Source organism: Staurois parvus, unplaced genomic scaffold, assembly GCF_062004578.1.
Source record: "Staurois parvus isolate SC_StPar_1 unplaced genomic scaffold, SC_StPar_1.0 ptg000264l, whole genome shotgun sequence".
NCBI classification, from domain to species: domain Eukaryota; kingdom Metazoa; phylum Chordata; class Amphibia; order Anura; family Ranidae; genus Staurois; species Staurois parvus.
In genome coordinates, this window is record NW_028318060.1 from 12,279,898 (window position 1) to 12,296,181 (window position 16,284).

At 38.8% G+C, this 16,284-nt stretch overlaps 1 protein-coding gene across 1 annotated transcript in view; it reads right to left on the minus strand.

Annotated features, from left to right (window-relative positions):
* IMPG1 (interphotoreceptor matrix proteoglycan 1) overlaps positions 1-16,284 on the minus strand; it is a 229,709-nt gene that overhangs the window by 194,652 nt on the left and 18,773 nt on the right. Inside the window, exons 4-7 of the mRNA XM_089681308.1 lie at positions 14,647-14,675; positions 11,544-11,614; positions 10,103-10,185; positions 4,612-4,761 (exon numbers count right to left, since the gene is read on the minus strand). Of these exons, the coding sequence (XP_089537434.1) occupies positions 4,612-4,761; positions 10,103-10,185; positions 11,544-11,614; positions 14,647-14,675 (333 nt within the window). The remainder of the gene's footprint in view (positions 1-4,611; positions 4,762-10,102; positions 10,186-11,543; positions 11,615-14,646; positions 14,676-16,284) is intronic.

Genomic DNA, 16,284 nt, shown 5'->3' on the forward strand with positions numbered 1-16,284 from the left:
TAGTAATAATTGTCAGTAGCATGATCTGAGGAAGGTCATTATATAACAACTATTCTTGTTTAGCAGGGTCACATTTATGAGCTGTCCTTTATACAACTTGTTGACATTAACAATTGCAGGAATAAATCTCAGGTAAGAGGAAAGGAGTGTCGGATATCCAGAAAAATGCAAAATCTTGTTGAATGGTTCACAAAGCCTTTATATGAAAGTTAAAACATGTACATCAAGCAAATGCGTTTTGAGGAAATTAACTCCCCTTTCTTCAGCGCTGTTACTGCTCTGAAGAAATAGCTTTTTTTTCCACCATGTCCTTTTGAATAAAGAAAACAAAGCTCTTATCTGCTCAAACCCAACATAGAGACAACAATGTATATGTATAAAAACTCTACAGCGTACATATCTTAAATAGGAACTTTAACTAAAAATGGAAGTTACACTTTATGTTCTCTTCCTCCCCTTCCCTCTTTTGGAGTTTTTTTGTTAGGGAGTGGGTACCTAGTTTTCACAGGTACCCTCTCCCACTTCCACTGGAATCACCTAGACAATCCTAGCAGAAGTTCACTCCCCCCACCTGCAACCTCCTGGGAAATTACAGGTCCCAGGAGGCTGTGGGTCCATTCACAAAGGTCAGCACAATTCACACATGTACAGTGGGGAGCCAACTGTGAAGCTGTAAGGAGTCACAGCCAACTTCCCACAGCAAATATGTCGATGCCGGGGACCCGCAGACCAGTGAACAACTGGCATGAGTGAGTACAGTGCTGGATCACTGGACAGCTAAATGTCCTGTTATTAAAAGTTAGCAGCTACAGTATTTGTAGCTGCTGAATTGTAGTTTTATTGTCAGACTGAAGAACCTCTTTAAGTATTCACAAAGGCTCAACAAATGATAACCGTATTGTTTAGAGCAGGGCTTGAAAAAGCCGGTCGCCCGCTCGCCAAATGCGAGGAGAAATTCCTCTGTGGCGAGCAGCTGCGAGCGGTGAGCACAGATGAAGCATGGAGCGACAGCACCTGCGCTCCAAGCCTCATTGTGAAGCCGAGTTCCGGTTTACAACTTCCGGTTTCCGGCTTCTGCGGCACCGCCGCCGAGGGGACAGGTGCAGGAGAGGTCCGCTCTCCTCCACTGAGAGGAGAAACTCTCTCCACCACCTCTCCACCTCCAGGGGGGACTCCTCCCGACAGTAAGTACTGTATACTGTAATGATTACTGTATACATGTCATATCACTATAATGGAGTACAGGGGAGCTGGGATATACATACTGTATACATGTCATATCACTATAATGGAGTACAGGGTTGCTGGGATATACATTACTCAGTATGGCTCATATGATTGTCAGGTCCATCTAGTTACCATAATGTAGTATTTTTGTAAACTACAGAATAAAAAAAATGCATTATGGCCACTAAATGGCCATAATGATCATAGGAGATTGAATCAAATTACTATTATTACACAAAAGTACAACAAAAATCAAAATATATCACAATAGAAATAAAAAAATAAATAAATCAACTATCACATTTAAAAATAATAAATATTAAATATACCAACCAAAGTGTAAAATATTCCCATATAAGCTATCAACCTTATTTTTCTAAACATATAAATAGTAACTAGTCCCAAATCTCCTGTAGATGGAGGGAGAAAATCAATTCACAGTTTTGCTACTTATTCAATACATTTATGGCAATTGGACGAAAGCTAAACCTACATATTTTTGTTAATCTTTTGCTGTTCTTTTAAGGCATCATTTCAAATAGATGGTAACTTGGATGTAACCTGGAGATTATCATATTACAAACAATCATTGTGCCTGTGCAAGTGCATAAAGCTGTCACAAGTTAGCCTGCAGCCTCCTGTTGCTTTGTCTTACCTCCTTGTTGTTTGTGTTTCCTTCACATGTGTGTCTCTCTCTGCTCACCTATGGGTGTCGTCTGCTATTCCCTGGGAATTATGTGCTTCCCTTTCATCACTTCCTGTCCCACCTCCTTGTCTGCTTGTCTATTTAAGACCTGCTCAGTCTGTCCCACATTGCCTGAGCAACGTCTGTGCTCCCCAGTGGTTTTCCAAGTGTCCGTTCTAGTGTTTCTGTGTACCGACCCCGGCTTTGTCCCTGACTTCTCTCCTACATCGTCTACCTGTGTACCGACCCCGGCTTTGTCCCTGACTTCTCTCCTACATCGTCTACCTGTGTACCGACCCCGGCTTCGTTCCTGACTTTGCTCGTCTTCCTCCTGTCCCGACTTCGGCTTGTCTTCTGGATCTCCTAGTCTGCTCCCATTGCACCCTGCTCCCGCTAGCGGTCTCTTCTACCGCAGCTGGGTGTACCTGGGGGCCGCGACCTGGTTCCAGCCTGCTCCAAGTCCATCCCCACCATCAGGGGCTCTGGTGAACAAGCAGGCTGGGGCTTAGACTCCGTGCCCTGGGGAACCCAAGCTGTGGATTAAGAGCTCACCACCACCGGTGCTGACAAAATCTTTTACATGGAGCCTCTAACAGAGGCTGGGTGCATAGACTATTGGCAAATATATCCTTAAAGCAACTGAATAGTGTATTTATTAAAAACAATTATATAACTCCCAATGGAAATTTTTGAAAATATGGGAGCCGTAGTTGCATTATGCCCTTCCCACGCTCCCCCTGGCTAGTCTGGGGTTGTGATGTTGCTCTGTACTGGCGTTCCTGAACCCCTGCTCATGGTTTTGTCATCTTTTTCCTTTTATACTCCTACTTCCTTTTCTATTTCTGTTTGTTTTTGGTTTGATTTACTGTCGATGTTATACCAATGTTTTTGTCATCTATGTGCCATTGATAGCCCCTGCTTGGGCGCACCTTTTGCTCTGTTGGTGTTAGAGCACTGTTTTCTTTATTTTTTTATGTGCAATTGTTGGCCTCTGCGTGGGCGTGTCTTGTTGCTCCTGTTTTTTTTAAATGTTTATAAACTAAAAAAAATCATTGAAAAACAAAAAACAGTTATATATTGCAAACAATTTACGCAACACTGTACATTCACATCAGTTCCTGCTTCAATGACCTTACAATTTAAGGTTAGTTTAAACAGTAGTCAGTTAACCTGTCAGAAGAATGTGGGAGGAAATTGCAGTACCCAGAGAGAACCTACACAAGCACAAGGAAAACATGCAAACTGCATATCGACAGTGCCCTGACCTGAATTTAAACCAAGGACCCCAGTGATGCAAAGCAGGAATGCCAACCAATTAGCCACTGTGACCAATGTAAAAAAAAAAGGACATAACAAAGAGGGCATTTTGCTAGGGGGAGCCTTGCTGGGGTTCTTTTCTTTAGTGATTCTCTTTCTATGTGATTCTTTATACAAGTGATATGCACTTCAGGCTCTGCTCCACCAGGATGTTTCATCTGAACATATCTTTCCAGTCCCTCCACTGCTGTCTACATGAACCCAAAACTAAAAACTGACTGTTTATTTTCACTGTCTTTGTGTTTTCTGGTATGTTGCTGTCTACATCCACCTAAAACTGAAAATTGACTGTTTATTTTCACTGTCTTTGTGCTTTGTTATGTTGCTGTCTACGCCTTCTGTTGCCCTGTCTGCATCATAATGTTTATGTTGCTCTGCAAGTGTCTTACTTAAGTTATGGCCGATCTTATCTTTACAAATCTCTCTGCCCTCTTGCAAGCCTGGCTTAGATGTCAAAAGCTTGCTTTGATAGCCAGCCATCCTGATATTCGCTCGTGATTAATTAATTAACAACCGACCACCCCCACCCTTAACAGTATAAACTAGAGCACCTTTATGGGGATAGTACTTTGCTAGGGGGCACTTTGCTAGGGGGAACGTTGTTGGAGTTCTTTCCTTTAGTGACTCTTTCGCTAAGTGATTCTTTATACAAGCAATTTGCACTTCACGCTCTGCACTTCAGCAATTCCATGAAGCAAACATACACTGCAAACTGCATTGAAAAGCACCAATCAGGCGGCAGGTGATCTTGTCTCTATTCAGCTTTCTTTCCTCTCTGTAGCATGCGCTTTCTATGACTCCTTCTGACAGTTGTATCCTCTCTCATTAAACTCTCCCTCCTTCACACCCCTTCTCCACCCCACAGCTTATATAAGTCACCGTCCTTGCTGTCATTCTCGGTGACTTCAATATCCATGTTAATGCCAATACTCCTGCTACTTCTAAACTTCTTAGTCTAGCCTCCTCTTTTGACCTGAAACAATGGATACAGGCTTCTACTCACTCCAGTGGCAACACTCTTGACCTTGTATTCTCCTGTCTATGCATTCTGTGCAACCTCTCCAACAATCCAAACAAGCTTCTAATTCACTCCCTGGTCATCTCCACCCTCCAGTCCATCATGAATGCTGCTGCCAAGCAACTGTACATGTATTTTCTCCATCACCTCATTCCCCACAGTTATTACAATTTGTATCAATTGACCCTCCCTCTTTGATTGGAAGCGCTAAGGAGCAGGGTCCTCTGATGCCTCCTTTATTAAATTGTACTGCAATTGTACTGTCTACCATTATGTTGTAAAGTGCTGCATAAACTGTTGGCACTATATAAATCCTGTATAACAATTATAAAAAAGAAATGCTCAAAAATTTTTTAAAACTTACCTGATTCTGAAAGTTTGACGCTAATTCTTGGTACTGAGGTGAATTTGGATCACCTAACTCAGCTGTAAATTCTTGGCTGTTGAGAGTAACACTGAACTCTACTATTTGTTGCTTTGGATGTTCTGGAATTAAGTTGGTCAAATCAGTCTCCTATACAGGAAATCAATAAAAAAATAAAAAATAGTAAAAATAAGTACATGTGAGCACTCTAAAGTGTGGAGTCATTTAGATAGTTACTGAAAAGTATTGAACACAAAGCTTTTTTTGGGAAATAAGGGTTCATTCTGACATTTAAGTTTTAAAATATAATTGATTTAACCCCTTGGCGCCCAGCGTACACGAATTAGTGGCCCCACTGGACTGGGCTTTTTTCAGTGGGGCCACTAATTTGCATACCTGTCTTTGTGCTGGTAGCGTGTCACATGGCGTGCTCCCAGCACAAAGACTGGGGTGTCAGGACCCGTTTTAAGGATCGGGACCCAGAACTCCCGATTCTGGGTCACATGATCGCTATGAAAGCCTCTGATTAGATATCACAGTGATTAGTCACTGTGAAGCCTGCCCCCCTTGTTTTCTCTCTCTGAATGGAGGAGAGAAATACATTGTATCTCTCTCTGTCCTATCAGAGAGAAAAAAAAGTGTTTGTAAAAAAATTAATAAAAATAATAATACAAATAAAATAAAATTAATAAAAATGCCCAGATCAAGGTTTGTTCTAGGTCAGTGCCGGGGTTAGTGTTTGGGTCAAGGTCAGGCTCAAAGGCAAAGGTCAGGGTCAGTATTTTTTTTTCTTAAATTTTTAAATTAGTATCAGTGTCAGTGTCAGGATAAAAAAAAAGCAAAATGCGCACTATTGTTTCTGGGTCGTACTACGGGTACAAACAACAACTAACATACACATATGTGGTATCGCTGTGATCCTCAAGAGCAGGAGAAATTATTTTGGGTTTTTCTTTGATGGTTGGTTATGGTAGTAGCAAGAAATATACAACTAAATAAAAAAAATGTTTTTTTTACTATATTGGGTCAGTTTTCCTTTGATAATAAAAAAAAAATTAGGACATATTCATTACCATTTACCACCAAATGAAAGCCGAAGTTGTCCTGAAAAACACAAAGTATAATCCACCTGGATGCACAAAGTAGTTGTGATGATATGTACAGTTTTGCTAACACATGTCAAAGTTGCAAAATTGTGCTTAGGCTTTAAGATTTGTTTTACCCTTAGGCATGCAGGGGTTAAAAAATAAAGTTTCATTTTAAGTAGATTTTTGGATTTGGCTTTATTTGTTTATCTAATATAAATGTATTCCCCTAATAATGGTTTTCATCATAGCAAACCTGTTCCTTTTCTGTGTAGTAATTCTCTCTTTTTAAGGTGGGCATACACATATTGAAATTTGGCTAGTTCAGCCAGATCTGTCTGTTCAACAGCAGCTGACCATTAGACTGGCTTCCATCGAACGGTTCTGCTGGAAAACTAGCATTTGATTAGCTGTTGCAGCCAATAGCTGCAGCGGTTATCAGTGGATTCTGATGGGGGTGGGGGGAGCTCCCTATATCCACATCACTTGTGTGGATGCAGGAATCGGTGAGTTTTTATTTGTTTAACCCATCGGTTGTTGAATGAAAAAACTCACAGTGCCTACCCAGCTTTATTCTTCTAAATCCTGAAAGTATCTCATTTTTTAATTATGTTCTTTATTTCTTCCTTCATTCCAATTGTGCATGTGTGGGTTTTAAATCATGACACTACTGTATATGAAATCCATGCAATCAGTACTGCACACCTTCACAAACCTAGAAAAATGGACAGCTAACCAAATTTTTGTGAAATGTTTGAAACTCAGATAGACAGGACCTATTTGTTTAATAAAAGCATATTCATGCCATAAAATAGAATCATTGTACCTCTGTTCCTAACTATATAATAGTGACTGTACCTCTGTAAAAGTAAGTCAAAATAATGCATTGATAATACTAGCTGTTTGCTTGATTACAACCTTGTGTTGATACATATTGTCAGTCTCGTGGTGTTTCTATGGATTTGTTACTATTTAAAGCTCATGTTCTATATTATGCATTGTGACTGAACAGCAGTTTTACTATTCAGTATTGTAGTATAATAATTCAATAGCCTTTAACCATGGTTTTCATAAATCATCATGTCAGTGAAGCATTTGTTCTATGCATTTGTGCACATTTATTTTATGTATTGACTGATTTTATTGACAAAACTTGGTTACGCTTAAGAACACACAATCCTAAATCCTAAACTGTTTCAAGGTCTTCCGACAGAAATGTGTTTTGTTTGTACACTTTAAGCATTTGTTTGAGTGTGATTTTCCAACTGATATAGAATCCTTTTAAGGTATATCATTAAATATGTTCAAATATTGGTAAAATATCAACAGTGAAGTGACCCATAGCAATTACGCACAGACACGGGTTTGTCAAATACATTTGCTCGGGTAATGCATGATTTTGGCAGGGGACTACATGCTGCACATGCATTTTAAATATTGCGTTGAGTAAACAAAATTAGGGTTAACCACTTGCCCTCCAGAGGATTTACCTACCCTTCCTGACCAGGCCATTTTTTGCGATATGGCATTGTGTTAGTTTAACTGACAATTGTGTGGTCATGCAATGCTGCACCCAAATTAAATTTGTGTTTTTTTTCCCCCACAAATAAATGTTTCCTTTGGTGGTATTTGATCATCTGTATGGTTTTTATTTTTTTGTGGTATAAACAAAAAAGACAGACAATTTTGAAATAAAAAATATATTTTTGACTTTTTGCTATTAAACATGTCCAGTAAAAAAATTTAAAAAATCAAATGCCATCATAAATTTAGGCCAAAATCTATTCTGCGACATGTCTTTGCTAAAAAGAAAAATCTCAATACGTGTAAATTAATTGGTTTACTTGAAAGTTATAGCGTTTACAAATGACGGTATAGATACTGGCATTTTTATTTTTTTTCACTAGTAATGACAGCGATCAGTGACTTTTAGCAGCACTGCGGCGGGCATTCTGACACTGGGGGGAATTGACTTGGTATCACTGACATCCCCAGTGACACCAATACAGTGATCAGTGCTAATAAAAAGCACTGACACTGTACTAATGGCACTGGGCAGGAAGGGGTGAACAGGTTAACATGTAGGGTGATGAAAGGGTTACCTGTGTGCTGTTTTTACTATGTGGGCTGTGTATGTGTTTCACTGTAAGCACACTGCTTTGTATGGCTTTGCTATACAATGTGCAGGAGCTGACAGGGGAGAGACGTGTATTGTTTACATACAGGTCTCTCCCCCCCTCGGAAATCCTCGGAGATTGCCGGGTGCCTGCAAGGAATCACCGGCCAGGACCCGGTGATTGACAGCCAAGGCCGCGAGTGGTCCGCGCCCCCTACCCGGAACTGCAAAATCACATATATATATATACGTGATTTTGAGCACCCATGCTGCCCTGTAGCAGTATTTCTGCTATAGGGTGGAGTGGAAGCAGTTAATTTGCATTAACGATTTGGTTAGTGGTAGGCATAAGATTGTGTTTTAGTGATTAAATTATATCTAAAGCCAAAATCTTTTTTCATTTTATATAGATCAGGGAAGGGTTAAAATTACTACCCATTTTTTTTTTTGGCATTTGTGTCTCATTGCTAGGATCTCCCTTGACTTTCCATCCTGTAGATTTGACAGGAAGTGAGAGGATATGATTTCAGTTTGAAGGACATCCCTACTTTAAAAGTTGTCACAAGAACATGTGTCCTCATTAAAAAATTTTTTTTCTTTATTGTCCTGGCAAAATTGGATTTACTTCTCTTCAGTGTCGTTCCTGGTAACATTGGTGATCAGAACACTTAGAGAGTAAAGCTAACCATACATGAATCCTGCTGAACTGGATGAATTTCAATTAATGTATGGCCATTCTTATTCATGAGAAGTCGATCTATCAATCAACCAGTAAATTTTTGCTCAATCAGCACATGCAGCCAATCGTCTACAGCGCTGGTCAATGTATTATAATGGCAGGGGAGTCCTGTTGTAAGAACACAATGACACAGTGGGGATGATTCCCATATCCTCATCCACTGAGTGGCTGAGCAAAAAAACTGAACTGTGTATGGCCAGCTTTACTCTCCCTAACAGAAACACAGATAACAATAAAAACCTCAATGTGGTTCTATCCCTTCAGCACTCTACCCAAATTAAAAAAAAAGTAGTATATTTCCTTTAGCTAAATTTTAGGTGTTAAGGCTTAACATGGATGTAAACCCATGAGATATGAACAAAGCATATCCCTCTATAATGTATACTTGTCTCAATCCAGAGAATTTTGAGTTATTTCTGTCTGAATCATATCTGACAAGTTTTCCTGATACGAAAAAAAAAAGGTTGACAGAGAAGGAAACTTAAGCACATAACCTGTGACTGACAACCTCAGCTTTGTTGCTGTGTGCAGTGCAAAGGGGGGGGGTGTCCCTTCCCTCCAATCAGCTCTCAGAGCCCTCCTCACTAAGCTCTGCAGAGTACAACTTCAATTCCTGCCCCCTGCTTTCTGAAATTTCAGACAAGCTGTATAAATTCTGCTCTTTGAACTGCTGCAGAGAAGAGAATACTGCAGATAAACAGGTACAACTTATGTGGGAGTATCACCTGTGGCCACTCCCTTCATTGGGTACATTTACCCTGATATATGAGATACATTATTAGTTAGTCAGGAACTAGTAGGTTGAGTTTAAGTATAAATCCATAGTAACAGGAGCATACAGCTAAAAACTACCAATGCCAGAATTATGGCAATAATAACACATCTACACTGGACCTGAACGCAAAAACTAAAGATTTGCTATATTACAGAGAACATCTAGAAGTGTTAATTGTGTCTAGGCAGCACCCTAAAATTTACTTTTTGTCTTGAATTTCTCACTTTCTGATATGGGAGTGTGCCAAGTACTCCTGTGCATACAGCTTCTTAGCTGAATATCTGCAGTGTGAGATCTCAGGCACTGATGTCTCTAATTGCTCAGGGGATATGGAGTGAGATTTGGTGATGACACTACTGCGCTGCTCACTATTCTTCTTGCTGGAGGCCCTGACATGGGGAAATAAAGCCCTGCTTCTACCTTGATGATTGCCTCCACACAGAGACGCAATGCAAAACTAGGCATCGAAATTCTGTAATGGGGGAAAGATCAGCTGCAGGGAGACCACATGTAGTATTGATGACCAGCCCTTTGCCCTCTGCTTGTTTTTTGTAGGCACAGCTCCCAAAATAAATGTAAATATGTAAGTGTATAGGTAGTGGTGCCATAGTAGAAAGAAGTCAAAAGACCCTAGCACGGGTTAATCTTAGCTTTTCTTATCTGGCACTTGTGAATCATACAACATTTACTGTATTTTGTTAGTTTCCACTATACATTATGAATTGATGTTTTCATAATATTGATCTGAGCTTTATAGCTTAACAACACTAGCATACCTCTGGTAATAGTTTTGTGTCATTGGCGGTATCATTGTAGGGCGTGTCATTTGAAGTTACAAGAGATACTGAATAAGGAAAGCCTGAAAAATAAAAGCAATGAAAGCTCTGAAATCCTTTTAGTCCACTCCTGTTTGCTGCATTCCTGCCAACTTTAACAAATGTAATAAAAACGATATTAAAAATGTCTTTTAGGTTTCCTTTGTGCTCTGTGCTCTGTAATTATGTGACCTCGCCGTTCTTTATATCAAATTATTTTTATCTATGTGTCCCCAAGCAGTTTCATGATCTCAGCCTAGGATTTTTCTTCTTCGTAGCTGCAAAGTATGATGCTAGTTTTTTTTTTAGAGTGCAATAATTATGTACTTTCTCACTTCCTTTCAGAATTTCATCCCATAGCAAAATGTTCATTTGCATTTACTATTTCACCAACATAAAAAGGCATACAATGAAAACCAATCAACATATTGTAGGCCAAATTCCTTTATATATAGGTCTTGCTATCTGGGCTTTCAGTAGCTACCTAGTTAGTCATGTGAAAAAATACAGGTGCTTATTGAATTTAAAAATTCAAATAAAAAAAACACCTTGAATCCTCAGAACCACAAATCTATATACAGTACGATTAGTATTTCCCGAGAAGATCTCTCTTTTAAAAATGGGGCAGATATAATGGGAAAATGTTGACCATGGGTTTTCACAATTGGTTTGTATGGGGCTCAGAAAACTCATGGACCTTATTCACAGGGCTGCACGTAGCAAGGAAACATCAGACTTGTGTGTCCAGAATTACCAGTTGCCAAACATTTGAGCTTTTACATGTGATTAGGGACAGCCTAAATTCAGGTCAACTCCCCTGTCCCTAATCACATGTAACCATTTGGATGTGAAGTTACATGCATACAGCTGTGGTATCTGTCAGCCAGTCATTGATTTATGTAGGCTGCAGGCTGCAGCAGAACGCAAACAGCCTGACTGTACAGTATTTGTATGCTGATTACTGGAGAAGTATGGCCTTCTGAAGCCGTGTGAATGAAACCTTATGGTGATGATATGTAGGAAAGCTAAGTAGGTTAGTAATGGCTGTATATGCCTTTACTGGAATATCAAGAGTATTTACAAACTCTACTTAGCTCTTTAATAAACCAGTTCCTAATGTACTAATGTACAGCCTAGAGTTTTTTTTAGACTGTTGCGGTGACAGTACATAGAGTCAGTTACTAAATAGATTTAGCTCTGTGGAAGAGAGACAGCATGCATAATACTGCAATAGTAATGTAGAAAGACAGTACAATACATTAGTCATGTTTAACATGGCTAAAATAACAATTTAGGTACAGAGCAGACACTACTTATCAAAACTTGTAGCTAATGTCATTACCCATCTTTTTTATTATTTAAAAATAACATAACTGAAAAACTGTGCTTTTTGTTTGCTTACCAGTTGTAAATGTAAGAGGTTCTTCTGAAATTACTGGAGTGGATGTCTCTTCTGTAGATAGCACATCCTTCCTGGATAATAATGTGTAATGTCAGTCAAACTAAGAAAATCCTGTAATAACCACACATCTGCTAATAATCTATTTTATGCATAACATTTGCATTGCATTTCCTCTCATTAAAATGCTCATACATAAGCCAAATATGTTATTATTTTTATTATATATATATATTATATAATATACAGTTGTGTTCAAAATAATAGCAGTGTGTTGAAAAAAGCGAATAAAGCTCAACATCCTTCTAATAGCTTTTATTTCCATACACACAAATGCATTAGGAACACTACACATTCTATTCCACATCAAAACATGAAGAAAAATATATCAAATTTGTGTTGTTCCTCCAAAAAAATTGAAGAAAAGTTAAATTTTAGACTGTTCAAAAAAATAGCAGCGTTTGTATTCTTCTTTACAAACTCAAACATTCACTATATAAACTGAAAAATGTTTGAAGATTTTGCTTTCCTTTGAATCACTTAATTAATATTTAGTTGTATAAGCACTGTTTCTGAGAACTGCTGTACATCTGTGTTGCATGGAGTCAACCAACTTCTGGCACCTGTGAACAGGTATTCCAGCCCAGGATGATTGGACTACATTCCACAGTTCTTCTCTATTTCTTGGTTTTGCCTCAGAAACTGCATTTTTGATGTCACCCCACAAGTTTTCTATGGGATTAAGATCCGGGGATTGGGCTGGCCACTCCATAACGTCAATCTTGTTGGTCTGGAACCAAGATATTGCACGTTTACTGGTGTGTTTGGGGTCGTTGTCTTGTTGGAACACCCATTTCAAGGGCATTTCCTCTTCAGCATAAGGCAGCATGACCTCTTCAAGTATTCTGATGTATTCAAACTGATCCATGATCCCTGGTATGCGATAAATAGGCCCAACACCGTAGTATGAGAAACATCCCCATATCATGATGCTTGCACAACCATGCTTCACTGTCTTCACAGTGTACTGTGGCTTGAATTCAGTGTCCGGGGGTCGTATGACAAACTGTCTCCGGCCACTAGACCCAAAAAGAACAATCTTACTTTCATCAGTCCACAAAATGTTGCGCCATTTCTCTTTAGGCCAGTCAATGTGCTCTTTGGCAAATTGTAACCTCTTCAGCACATGTCTTATTTTCAACAGTGGGACTTTGCGGAGGTTTCTTGCAGATAGCTTGGCTTCACATAGGCGTCTTCTAATTGTAACAGTACTCACAGGTAACTTTAGACCTTCTTTGATCTTCCTGGAGCTGATTGTTGGTTGAGTCCTTGCCATTTTGGCTATTCTTCTATCCATTTGAATGGTAGTTTTTCACTTTCTTCCACATCTTTCAGGTTTTGGTTGCCATTTTAAAGCATTTGCGATCATTTTAGCTGAGCAGCCTATCATTTTCTGCACTTCTTTATATGTTTTCCCCTCTCCAATCAACTTTTTAATCAAGGTACACTGTTCTTCTGAACAATGTCTGGAACGACCCATTTTCCTCAGAATTTCAGAGAGAAATGCACTGTAACCAGCATGTACAACATTTGCTGCCTTCCTTCTTTAAATAAGGGCAAGAATTGCCACCTGTTTTTCAAAGAATGAATGACCTCACTAATAGAACTCCACACTGCTATTATTTTGAACATGCCCCTTTCAATTAGTGATTCAATTACACAGAATCAGAAGCATGCATGTCATGACTGTTGGGTCTGTTGGATTTCTATTACTCTACTACACCTGCTAGTACATTATTTGCCATGTAGAAATATCATTTCTACCAAAAACAGTGATTGATCAGGTTAGTGATGTCTGACTGCTATTATTTTGAACACAACTGTAATTCAAGACAAAATGGCTAGTAGGGTCCTTCCCATGAAAGCTTAAAAATCTAAAATGGTGGGGCAAGTGAAACAAAAAGTTAATAACTGTGTGGGAATGGGTTGTTCAAGAATTCAAATTCCAGTTGTTGGGTAGAGGCGGGATGGGCTTTCTTCTTGAGATGAGTTTTCAGTGACTGTATAAAGGCAAACAGCAGAGGAAATAGCCAAACAGGTTGAGGTCGGGGGTTCCAGAGGAGAGTAGAGGTTCTTGAGATACCCTAGACATGAGCATAGGAAAAGGTGACAAGGAAGCTAGAGAGCAGTAGGTCTTGGGAAGAGCGAAAAGGACAGTTTGAGTGATACTTTGAGATGAGGTTGGAGATGTAGCTGGGGGCAGCGTTGTGGATGGCTTTGAGTTTGGAAGGATTGGCAGGAAAAGGGTTGAAGACACTGAGGGGTATGTTAGCTTGATTAGTCTAGTAGTAGATTCATGATAGACTGAATGGGGGGGGGGGATGAGGATGAGTTGCAATGAGGAGGGAGCTGCAAATAGTTGAGAGATAATAAGTGGGTGACCCAACTCAACATTTGACAGGTCAAGCACTGAATTTTGTAATCACCACAGGAGGCTTTGTTTTAGATAGAATAGTAGAAGAAGAAGCAATGTTTGTCCACTTTTGGGTGCTATAAAGAGGTGCAAATATTTGATAATTTAAGTTAATGTACATAATGACTGCATCTCTATGCAACAGAACTGATCTGACTTGCACCTCTTTTACTATACCATTCAAATATGTGTGGGGACACTGTGTGTTAAAGGGTGTGGCTGTTTTTAACTATGCTAGTATAGAGCAACATGTTAGCTTTTACATAAGACTGCTTTAAAGCTTTGCAACCTTTTACTAAATAAGGCTTCTTGTGTTCATGACCGGCATAAACAGAATTCTCTTTTACATTGAGAGACAGCTAATTTAATAATTGAATTGACTATACTTTTATTGTAACTTAACTACAATTCAATACTGACATTGAAAGGATAATAATTAAAATAAAGCTATAGTTTATGCAAGTGTAGTAAAAACAATACAGTTTTATCTATTCCACAGCTCCAATGGAAATGCATCGAATCAGTCTGATATCCTTTACCGCTATAATGAAATTACCAAGCTTTACAAATTACATCACTCTCTTAATTACATTTTGCTCATACTATATTGTGTTATTTGTTATAGATACTTACTTTTCAGTGATTCTCTTTTCTTTAATTCTCTAATAAAGAAAGAAATACTTCTTGTTATAATTCATTATTTTTTGTAATGCTTAAAACATAATATGTTAGCAGAGCATGTGAATTTATGAATGTTGTCTTGTTATTCATTTAAATGGATTTTGAAATTATTGCATTTTGGCTGTTTATAATATGCAAATACATTACAATAATATTGCTGATTAGAAGCACCTGTTGGAAGCATACACAGTGTTATAAGACTAATGCGGCATTGCAGTAAAATATTATTAGAAAGCTATAAAATGGTCAGCATATTTCTGCTGGGATTCAGGAACTTGCCTTGCTTGCATGCAAGCACCATTATGCAGGATTATACATAAATTTGATTACCTTTTGTTCAGCAAAAAAAAAATGTCTTATATAAAGAGTATGTCACTGACAAAAAAGAGGTGTACATTTTCTTGATAAACAAAGTCACTGTGCTACTGTATTTTTTAAAGGCTGTCTACATCCAAAATTGATATATCAGTTTTTTACTGGCAAGTAAAATCATGTGATAGTATCTTATATGTTTAAATATTATCATTGATATGGCCTTGTAGGACCAGACAGAAACAGAGATCAGTGGAAAAAAAAACTAATTTTAGATAAATGTAAATTAGTGTTGGTTCAAACCACCAGTATCTACACAAAACTGAAATACCCAGAAATATAATATACATCAATGATAGGTATTACACTGAAAGTGATCCAAATACCAGTTCCATATATTTCTGTTAAAAATATGTGACTGCTAATGTCTCTCTCTCTCTCTCTCGCTATATATATATATATATATATATATTTATATATATATATATTACCGGCCACATTATTAGGTTCACCTGTTCAATTGCTTGGTAACACAAACTGCTAATCAGCCAATTACATGGCAACAACTCAATGCATTTAGGCATCAAGACGTGGTGAGGACAACTTTTCCTTTCATGTCAGGGCCACGAAAGGAAAAAATAGAGAAGTGGCCCCAAGGGATTGTCACCCCTATTACCCATTTGTTTTTTTATATACATTTCACTCTTAATAGGGGGCTATGATGATTATTCATTCCATGTCTCTTTGGCTGCTTTGCTGGTTCTTTCTGCTTTTTGTTTCAGGTAACAAGCTGCCTACTGTTGCTAGGATGATTTTCCTCAGATGCTGTGCACTGGATTGGTGACACATCTTTAGGCAGGAAACATCTACCCAATGAGTGTAACCTTTCACTTATATCCTCTCTTGTTACTGGGCAGAGTCAGCAATTACCTCAGGTCTGTCAGCTGGACTCACCTCTGGATTCTCCTCAGCCTTCCTTCTGGATCTTTTAACCTGCTCTCCCACCTTCCCTCCCCTTTCATAATTTCCTCCTCATTGCATTCCACCTTTATGTGGGGTAATGTTGCCCACTTTGTGGGTGGACAGTGGTTCATACGCTGTTATTTGGTTGGTATAACATATTGCTGCTTGTGGAATTACTAGTGTTGGGCTTGATGTGGGCTTGAGCGTAAGTTCGACTTGAACTTCGACCTTTTGTGTGTTTGCCAAAAACACAAATGGTAATTGGGTTCGGAGGGCTGTTCGCCTGCCTAGCACCCCACAATGCACTGCGCTCTC